At 38.5% G+C, this 11,041-nt stretch overlaps 1 protein-coding gene across 1 annotated transcript; it reads left to right on the top strand.

Annotated features, from left to right (window-relative positions):
- Positions 1 to 5,574: 5,574 nt before the first annotated feature.
- Positions 5,575 to 9,891, top strand: LOC123728157 (homeobox protein engrailed-1-B). The gene is made up of 2 exons (XM_045698876.1): positions 5,575 to 6,373; positions 9,100 to 9,891. The coding sequence occupies exons 1-2, from the start codon at positions 5,872 to 5,874 to the stop codon at positions 9,417 to 9,419; spliced, it is 822 nt and encodes a 273-aa protein (XP_045554832.1). The 5' UTR covers positions 5,575 to 5,871; the 3' UTR covers positions 9,420 to 9,891.
- Positions 9,892 to 11,041: the final 1,150 nt, after the last annotated feature.

Genomic DNA, 11,041 nt, shown 5'->3' with positions numbered 1-11,041 from the left:
TGTGGTGAGACTTTCAGAGGTGGATGACGATAGTGGGATGTGCAAAAACCTTGGCTGAGACAACCTTGGCTGAGACAACCTTGGCTGAGACAACCTTGGCTGAGACAACCTTGGCTGAGAGAGGTTTTGAATAGGATTTTCTTTTTATTCTGTATGTTTGTATAGACATCTTCATAAAAAAAATCCAGACAGATCATTTAAATGCAATCTGACAGAAATGATGGTGATTGTGTGCATCATAGGTGGCTGGTGGTACCTTAATTGGGGAGGATGGGCTAATAGTAATGGATGGAACGGAATAGATGGAATGTTATTGAACTTCCCATGTGTTTGATACCATTCCATTTCATTCACTCGTTTTCAGCCGTTATTAGGAGCTGTCCTCCCCTCAACAGCCTCCTGTGGCGTGCATGTTCATTGCATTTCTCCAGTAGCCCTGCATGATCAAATCAAGGCTCTACAGTCATCCTGTGTATTGACACAATGTACATTTAACTCGACATTGGTATGGCATGAAATAGAAATAAAAGTCAACCTTGAAAAGAGCAACAGAGGAAGACAGTGGTTGTGGGGCAGTGAGAGGGTATCATTCACATGTCATCTTATCTCTGGAATATCTCTGTAAATGATAGATTATGGCTGTGTCCCAAATAGCACCCTATCCCGTATGGGCTCCTGTCAAAAGTAATGCACTACATAGGGAATATTTGCCATTTGGGATGCTGCGATGTCTTTATTCATGACCTAATTATTAATGCTGCTCTGCAGGCTAATAGGTTCGTAATTACAATAGGAGGGGAATGAAAGCCTGTCATGGGGCATGCTTGCTCATCAATAGGAAGTATTTAGTGCCGTTATGAAATGTGTGTGTCTCTCACGCTGAAACATTATACTTTATGTACATCAATGTTATTTTATGTACAGCAACTTACAGCTATGCTTAATAATGCTTACTCTTTTGATAGTTTACATGCTTGTTTGCATCTTACGTTTGGTTGTGGTATATGGCTGTTACCACTGCAAAAACATTCAACTGAGAGGATGCTACAGAACTGATTGTGCTTATTAGCGATTGTCTGCCATCTACTGGACATAAAAACTAAATATCCATGTTTGAATTTCTGAAGCGCTATGCTTTCTCGCTTCCTTACTTCCTCCCTCCGTTCTATCCCTCCTTCATTCCTTCCTTCTATTCACAAGACAAGACAATGACAAGAATGACCACAAGATGTCACCCAAGTTTGTTATATTAATGTAATTGGTAAATTGCGAAGACTTGCCTGAAGCTGTGTAGGCAAAAACAGTGACGACTATAAAGACAACGATGATGACGCATATATAATAATAATAATAATAATAATAATAATTTCCAAGTATAGTCCAAAATTCCAACTTGACAGTTGATAAGAGAAAATGTTTTCACAAGGAAAGATATAGATCTTGAAATGTATAACATTCACATCCATATATTCTAACTAAATAAAAATAACTTAAACTTAAAAAAAATCCATCCACTATTTGAAGGGAAAAAGTAGGCTTAGGTCTACAATATTTCAACATACAGTATATGATTTACACGTTATTAAACGGTGACACCGTTTATGGGTTTTATATTGGCACCATCATTACTATGAATAGCTGAACGTGACTTGAATGGTGTCACTGGGAACGAGGGAAGCCCATTTCTTGAAGTGGCCACTTGAGGACAGCACAATTCCGGAGTCGTATCTAAATGTCTCGCACTGTATCACGCCCTGTATGTAGCCTATCAGAGAAATGGAAGAACACTTTTCAACACCCGGTTCGAATCTCTTAGAATAGAAGAAACAACGTGTAACCGATCTGAAACTTGATAATTGTCTACATGAAATACGCCTAGGCCTATATGGGCCTATAAACTGCATATGAGTAAGCCTAGCAAATGATGCATTTCCTTAAGAGGTGACTTTATTTCATTATTACAAGGAGTATACAACTGAATCATTTAAAATGCATGTACTTTCTTTGGTAACAAAATGGTTGTATATGGCCGAATGTAAATATTGTTCAAAGCTATCCTAGATATAGGCAACACGCAATTGCAATGGACCTGGTTCTGAACAGCTAATTTAGGTCTTTTGAGACAACGGTCGTGAATAATTACAATTCACAATGGCTATTTAGCTCAATAGCATATTGATAATTTATTATGGCTAGTTTCTTAATTAAAGTACACTAGCTTTTGAGATAAGCATTTCAGGTTTAACATTTTGATTATCAATCTAGCCAATACTTTTTCATCTAAAATATGTAAGCTATAGCTAATGTATTATAAGAAAACACAATATCATATAATATTATATGACATAGGATTAGATCAGATGAAATGTAATACTAACATATTATAATGTTATATAATAAACTATAAAATAATACAATATCACATTAGTTTGTATTATATATTCCTTGAATGCAAAGTTACTCAACAAATAAAATTGATTTTACAGTTATTTCACAGTAGGCCAATTGCTTTATGGTGTCTTGCATATTTCTCTGTACTAAAAAGATTAGCATTGCAAATGCTTGAGCGGCTAACCATGGTCATCCTTTCCACAGGAAAAGAATTCAAGACGCAAAGAGACAGTGCCGTTATTCATTCGCTTTATGATAGTTAGGACACCTATTTCAAATATTTTTTTTTACAAAGTTTGATATTTTGTTCAAATGAAAGAATGCTTTTGATTCCATTGTTCTCTTTTCTTCTGACTACAGATAAACCTTCGTTTTAGGAAATATTACAAACTGATATTGCTGTTGCCAGTAGCCTGGGTTTATGATTATTACTCCGTAGACATATTAATGTCAAAATACGGCCAAATGTAATTTATCAGACGACGTACTTCATCATAAGGTAGCGATGCTTTCGGGAGCATGTTTTGTTTGTTTATTCGACTAATTTAAGGGATATACATTAAATGGGAGTGCTTTGAGATTCCACAAATAACCGATTGAAACCAATGCTTTTCAACTGTTTTTGCAACTTCATCCGATCCCAAATCACTGATCAATCCCCTCAACGACCATTGGATTTTACAAGTGCTGTGCGCTGGCGTGCACTGCGTGTTCCAGTTCTGACTGCTTTGGGACAAGGTACAGGTTGACCTTTTGTTGCCTAATTGTTATTGTGTAACTGACTCCACCCCATTTACATTCAATTGTACGAAACCACAAGTTATCTCAGACTGGGATGCAAGAGACACATGTATATTGAGGTCATATCCTTGAACGTTTCTATTCATATGGGCTGTCTTTGTCCTGGTGGTCAAGAACGTATCCAGCCAGGTGTTTTCAGTCCACCACACACCTACCTACAAGTCTCACAACCAAAAAAAGCAAATGTATTCTTCCAGTCTGTTGTCTTTTTGCAAAATAGTAAAGCTATCGAAAATGTATGAAAGCAATTCGATCTCGGCCTAAAAATGAAATAGAAAGTGTCGGAGCATTGGTTTAGAAATTGTCTGGAGGCTTTTCAACTAACTTTAGTGAAGGAAGAAGTGTGTTTGTGTGTGTGTGTGTGTGTGTGAGAGAGAGGAATAAATGTGTGCGTGTGCGTGTGTGTCTGTGTGTGTGTGTGTGTGTGTGTGTGTGTGTGTGTGTGTGTGTGTGTGTGTGTGTGTGTGTGTGTGTGTGTGTGTGTGTGTGTGTGTGTGTGTGTGTGTGTGTGTGTGTGTGTGTTGCACCCTAGCCCACTATATTCAATAATACGAGCTGCAGGCCGTCAGTGCATTTATCATCCTATTACTGCAACAAATCCAGGTCCAGTACATGAAAGGCAAAATGAATTACCAACGTTAAACCGTCAATAAAGTCATTTCTGTAAATGGTGTCTCAGAAGACTCGCCGCATTATTCAACTGGCTTTATCAGCACCTTGGAAATTACGCGCGGTCCTCTTGAGCGCATAATATTGCCCTGCTTACTTTGATTAAGCGCCTTGCCAGGGAATAGTGACAGTGCTTTTGACCGGCTTTTATTCAATCTACTGTGATGAACGCCAAGCTGATCAGGCGGAATGAAGAGTAATTAAAAGCTATAAATTATATTTTGCGGCCCCTCTCAAGGCGTCTCTTTGCGGGCAAGATAAGAGTCCTCATTTACCGCCTGAAAAGGGACTGCGTCTCCACAATGGCTACTTGGCTAAATAGCATATTGATAGTGTCCCAATTATAATTTAATTAACTACCCACACTAACACTATAGCTTTTGGGATAAAGATTTCAATACTAGCATGTTGAATGTGAATCAGTCCTATAGTTTCGAGCAGAATGTATTATTTCGTGACTAATTACTCTTATTTATGTGTCATTTTTTTTAATTGTATCCCTAAGCATGGACAAAAGTTGTCACACAACAAAGAAGCTCGAGCGTCTACCTTGTTGCAAAAAAATACGAGGTTCTCAATTAACAAACATACAAGGCCTATGGCCTCTCCAAAGTGTATTTGTTTCGTTTTGTTTAGTTTGCTGCTATACTTATATTTAAATCTGGGATTGTAATGTTGGATTTGTAGTCATTTTTAATTAGACTCTCTACCCTCACCCAACTGCACCTGTGGTGTAGCCTATAGAAAATAGTGACACAGATATAGGCCTATAGCAATGCAAATTGTATCCCTATTTAAACTTAATAAAATTAGAGTGAACCTAAACAATTTTCAATTTTACGATACAGGCCACCTTGGAATGGGTTCGTGAATGATTAGCCTGATTTGAGATATTTTGCATCACTACATCCCCATTAGGCCTAATACTTCTTATTATAGGTCTGATACAAAGGCTCAAACAGACCACCTCCATCACTTCCTACCACCTCCATCAACTAACGTAACTTATCTTGTCCCCCTGTTTCTTTTTAGTAATAGTAATGTAAATAAAGCCTATACCTACAAGCACGTAACCGTCAAAGTCAGGCTATGCACAGGTGAGGATGATTACAAGCGTTTATCAAGTGAGTTATCCATTTGGAAAGCAGAAATTACGCATCCGTAATTATACAAATATCATAGGGATTTTGTAACCTAGATGAGATAGTGATTTAAGATATGGGTTGCCAATTTGACACACCTATTATTTTTTTTGATATAAAATAGGAAAAACATAAACTACAGTGGGAAAAATGTCATACTGCATGTCAATTGTATAGGCTAGAGGACTTAAGAAGAGCATACACATATCACCTTTCGGTGGTAGGAGAGTGGATGGCAATCAAATCGATAGACAAATTAACGGGAACCATTGGTAGCCTAAATGTATAGGAAGCCTATAATATTTCTGTACCAGCCCAATGTCCCTACCAGGTTTTCCTCTATCGGTGATGAACACAGTAATTTGGTATGAAAGAAGAGCGCACCGCTGAGACCCCTTGTTTTGTGCCTAAAAGCCATCTATTATTTATTTGCTGAGATTCGTAAAATTCGATTGGACGTCGTCACTTCTGACAGCGCGGATCTGCACAAGTGATTGGTCTATTGCACGTGTGTTGGCACTCACGTGCTTCCGGTTGGTGTGAAAAAACAGTGTGTGAGAGGGATAACGGGTTTTAGGAGAGTTTAGGAAGATCGCGCTGACATACATTAGAGAATGCTAGGGACGACGCTGCTGCGCGCGATGTGTAGTCAGTCGTGGTAGCGCAGGGCTATTGTGACACTTGGATCGCTTTAGTAGGCAACATGTCGAGAGTGTAGAACATTGTCACATTTATCAAAAGTATTTTATATAGGTTTCCTTCATAATATAGTCAGTCTTTTTTTGTTTGCTATTATTCGGATACGGCATTGAGCAACAAGTGGAGTTTGGCGTGGAGAGTTTGCGCTCCAGCCAAAATTGTTCCAGTTATGGAAGAGCGAATTGATCAAAACAGCCGTGATTCGACTGAGGGAGAGAGCGTGTCCCTCTCCCCGAATCTACCATCTCCTCCAATTTTGCCACACCAGGCAGCACAGCAAGTACATAGAACCACAAACTTTTTTATTGACAATATTCTGCGACCAGACTTCGGCTGCAAGAAGGAGCTTGGGAGTCGGGAGCGGGCGCAGACCTCCGGCAGAGAAAACGTGAACCCGCTGGTAATCAGGCCATCTCACGCGAGCAGCCTTTGCCAGGATTCCAACTGCAGTAGTGACAGTACTTCTTCCTCGTCGTCCTCGCCGTCTTCGAAACAGAACTCGACAAAACAAGGTGAAGGGAATGGGACTACCACAACGAGATATGGAGACACCGCGTCAATAGTGGTTGTGAATGCCAGTAATGGAGGATCTCCACCCGCTAAAGAATCTACGCCGATGTTATGGCCTGCGTGGGTTTACTGCACGAGATATTCGGATCGACCCTCATCTGGTATGGCGCTAGTTTCCGAATAATTTTACCCCCGCACATCTGAAATGTGAAAGTCCGTTATTTTGGTTATGTTAGGAGTAGGCCTAGCCTATAGGTCAATGTGAACATCGTAAACATCTCTCTCTCTCTCTCTCTCTCTCTCTCTCTCTCTCTCTGTGTGTCTCTGTCTCTCTCCCCCTCTCTCTCGCCCCCTCTCTCTCGCTCTCTTTCTCTCGCTTTCTCTCTCGCTTTGCTCCCTTGTACAATTAATTCAATTCGTGAGCGTTACGCACGATAGGCTAAAAGAAGAAAAATACCATGCAAAAGCTAATAATAACAACAGCCAAAACAACAAATGATGATAGGCCTGGATTATCATAGTAGACTAGACTAGACATATGCCTATAGTACTTTCCATAATCTAACAATAACACACACAAACACACACACAATTGCCACTTTGTTTTTTGTGAGAGCATTTCAAGCAAAACGGTTAATAAGACCTGGCAGAGCATGTTAGGAAGACCAACTGGTCTGCAATTTGATTCTCCTCCCTCATTTTTTATTATTCTCCTCAAAACAAAGCACTGCCGAAAACTGGTCCTCCATGTTATCACATTGTTTATGTAAAACTCGTTGAAAAGTTTTGCATGGACAAGACAAACTTGAAAGGAGTGGTCACCGAAATGTCCACTTTACCTGTGGTCGTTTTGTTTTACTATCTTGTTTTACTTCACACCATATGCCTGCCTATTCTGACTGTTAACTATTAGGCCGTCTCCAAATCGCCAAAATTGCTAAATATGCACCAAATAAAAAGAAGGATAGATTAATCAAATAGTTTAGTCTATATTATCTACATCATTCAACCATTATGTCCTTCGATTAGACTACAATAGCTGACTTTCTTTTCACCTGACGAACATATTGACGGGCCTATGGTGTAAATCAGGGGTTTGTATAGACTACCTTGTCAATATGTTTGGGGGTTTATTATCCACAATCTTTCTGAACTTGACATGGGATTCAGAATTCAGAAAACATATATCGATTGACTAAAGTGATTTATTGACTGATTAAGCTGTACGATTTAGGCCTAGGCTATATGACTCGGAAGAAAAAAACACTAGGCTCCTATTAGTTTCGATATCTTTCGGGAATTATATCTGGTAAAACAATGTAGGCTTACGAAAATGGATTTAACCGTCAGACTGTATAATTGTTTTAGCTAATCAAATAGCCTATATTATATTTTCGTCTGGTAGGCCCTGGCCTGTGTATGTTCTTGCTATTGTAGGCCTAATACTGTTGGTATTCAGAAAGTAGCCTATATCTGCAGGTAAACGTGACCCCTGTCGTTACATGTTAAGCTATTTTGACCCATGTTGTTCCAAATTATGAAATAAAGATGGCGTAGGGCTACAGTCCATAACGCGGATGAAAATGTCCAATAAAAATATCCCGCCAATTTAAAAGTATAAGTCTATATAGCCTAGGTTTATGCACAATATATTGTGTTTATGAGAGCAGTAGAAGCATATAGTTGAGTTTCACACAATACAGTATCGAAATGATTTAAACCGTATGCTACAATGTACTGACTGAATTGGGATCCGCAGCTTGTTTTTGCAATATACGACCTAGTTGTGTTTTTTAGCCTATAGAGAGAGTTTTTTTTTCTGAAATGACAGCCTACATTTTGTTGTGTCGTCTGCGTTTTGGGTGACTAGTAGGCCTATATTAGCTATGTGCTAGGTCTATATAGCTGTTAGGTAACACGTTTGCAGAAAGTGTGTCATAAAAAGATAAACGATTAGGCTATATACATGTATCTACTTCATCGCAATATTAGCACCGTGTATATGCTACAATATGAACCTCTCAGATGTAGTTATGTGCACGCTACATGGCTGTGGATAGAATAGCCAAGTATCTCAATACCAACTTGCAAAACAGTAGCCTTTACGTTCCAGTGCAATGACGTTTTAGATAGACCTACTGCAATGTAGGTCTAACCATAGCCTAGTGAAATAGTAAATAACCAAATATGTTTGCCTTAGTTTGTTTACTCTTACAGTTTATGGCACCGAGTTTTTATTACACACACTGATGGAATGAGCTTGTTAGCTGATGGAGGAATAGTGGCTGAGCTGGGGCATAGGTCTACTTGTGCTAAAGAGGACTAACACCATACTGTGTGTTCTCGTGCTTGCACCGGTCTGCAGGGTAGGCCTACAGAAAAAAAAGGCATGCAAATCAACAATAGTCTGTTAGCAAGTATAGGCATGTAGTTTGATATTATATTGTTATTATTGATATTACCCAATATGTCTTAGGAAACTATGAAATTCGTACACCACATATAGCCTAGGCCTAAACATATGCGTAAAATAGACACGCGATCGAGGATAACGGTCTTTCACGCCGCTAGGCCTACATTTTATTGTTTTGACGTTGATTATATGTTTTTGGTTCTGTATTATGTAATTGGAAGATATGTGTTACTGCATTTCTTAAATTATGAATATTCAAATGAATAAATGATGTAAATACAACTGTTCGTCATTAAGCCTTGCACCTTGCGCCTGGGTTAAAATGGTCGCAATGACTGCAAACACACATTTAGCCATGAACAATATTTATTACATTGAAATGCTCCATTGTTTTAGTAATGTGTAAATTAATGTTTGTTGGGTCTAGGACTAACTGATATTTACGTGTTCGTTTCACTGTTGTTTCTACATCAGGCCCAAGGACACGGAAATTGAAAAAGAAGAAAAATGAGAAAGAAGACAAGCGACCCAGAACCGCGTTTACGGCCGAACAGCTGCAGAGACTTAAGTCCGAGTTTCAGGCAAATCGCTACATAACAGAACAACGGAGACAGTCACTGGCCACAGAACTGAATCTCAATGAATCCCAAATAAAAATTTGGTTTCAGAATAAGAGGGCAAAAATCAAAAAGGGGAATGGCTACAAGAACGGCCTGGCTCTCCAACTCATGGCCCAAGGACTGTACAACCATTCCACAACCACGGTCCAAGAGGAGAAGGATGATAGCGAGTAATTTCCCACCTCATGCAGGGCAAAATAGACGCTGAACTGAAGCAGAGTGCTTGAACTCTTTTGTGAACTGAAAACGGAAGAGGTAAATACGATTTGACTGGGACAGATTCTATTTAAAACCGATTTCTGTTTATGATACAGTATATGGACATAATTATATAAAATACGAACATTATTAAAGTTTATATATAGCCAAAACAATATGACGTTGTATATATTTAATTTCAGGTAAGGTTATGTCTGTATCAATCCCTACTTGCTGGAGATTTAAACGTGTCTTTTTCTTATGATGTTGTTGGCCATTGTTTTAGTATAAGTGTCTGACTCATAGATTTTTGTGTGATTTCTGTCGCCTCTCTCCCCAATCTCTCACAATTCTACAGACTGCGTTTCTTGAACCGACGCGCCAAGCCAAAGATTTTAATATGTTCAGAGAATATGTAGTCTGAAATAAATAAAAAATGTAGAATGTTCTACAGCTTCATTCGTCATTGAAATTCAATACATAAAAGCGTAGTTTGTGAATCGTTTAAAACTAAGGCACAGGACTAACACTATGTCGTTTAAATAAAGTACTAAGAGACAATTACCTAATATGGGGTATTTTGTTGAGCTTCCGGGAAAAATATACAACTTCAGTGACATTATTATTTCCTGTAATGCAAAACAAACCTACCTTTTTTTTTTATTGTGTTCTGATATCTAAGACATTCTTCATCAACGAACCAGTGACAGACTACGTCTACTTTTTTAGTGAGTAAATTCAGATAATGTTGACATGCATATATTTCCCACGAGCTATGCCATTTGCTATACAAACACTGCTTGTTAATAGGACAGAAGGTCCAGGCGTGCCTCTCTATGTGTAGCCTAGCCTACCTGAAAGCCTACACACTCACGGAAACCATGTAACCTATAGGCAGGCCTATATCCGTCAAGGTCACCGTGTACTCATGGAAGTGCTTTTTTATTATTAGTTTATTGGGGGAACACAGTAGTAGTAGTAGTATTACGCTTAGTAGGCCTATTATTGTTGTTCTTTCTTCAATAATATTGTATTACTATGAGTACAAGCATTACCTCAGGAATTATCATTGGGATATACTGTTTGTCTACATTTAGCCGAATGGTATAAGACATGGTGATGAAGTTTCTAAATGGCAGTGGTGGAAAAAGTACCCAATTGTAATGCTTTAAAAAAAGATGCCTTTATACAAAATGCCTTTATACAAAAGTACATGTAATTGCTAAAATATACTTAAGTAAAAGTATAAATCGTTTCAAATTCCTTATATTAAGCAAAGCAGACGGCACAATTTTCCTTTTTTTCTTTAATTTACGGATAGCCAGGGCCACACTCCAACACATTTACAAACGAAACATTTGTGTTTAGTGAGTCCTCCAGATCAGAGTCAGTAGGGATGACCAGGGATGCTCTCTTGATAAGTGAGTGAATTTGACCGTTTTCCTGTCCTGCTAAGCATTGAAAATGTACTTTTGGGTGTCAAAGAAAATGTATGGGGTAAAAAGTACGTTATTTTCTTTCGGAATGTAGTGAAGTAAAAGTAAAAGTAGTCAAAAATGTAAATAGTAAAGTAAAGTACAGAGATACAAAAAAACAAC

The sequence above is a fragment of the Salmo salar genome, chromosome ssa17 (genome assembly GCF_905237065.1).
Source record: "Salmo salar chromosome ssa17, Ssal_v3.1, whole genome shotgun sequence".
Taxonomy (NCBI): Eukaryota; Metazoa; Chordata; class Actinopteri; order Salmoniformes; family Salmonidae; genus Salmo; species Salmo salar.
The sequence above is the reverse complement of the archived record's forward strand: the minus strand, read 5'-3'. Positions and strand labels throughout refer to the sequence as shown.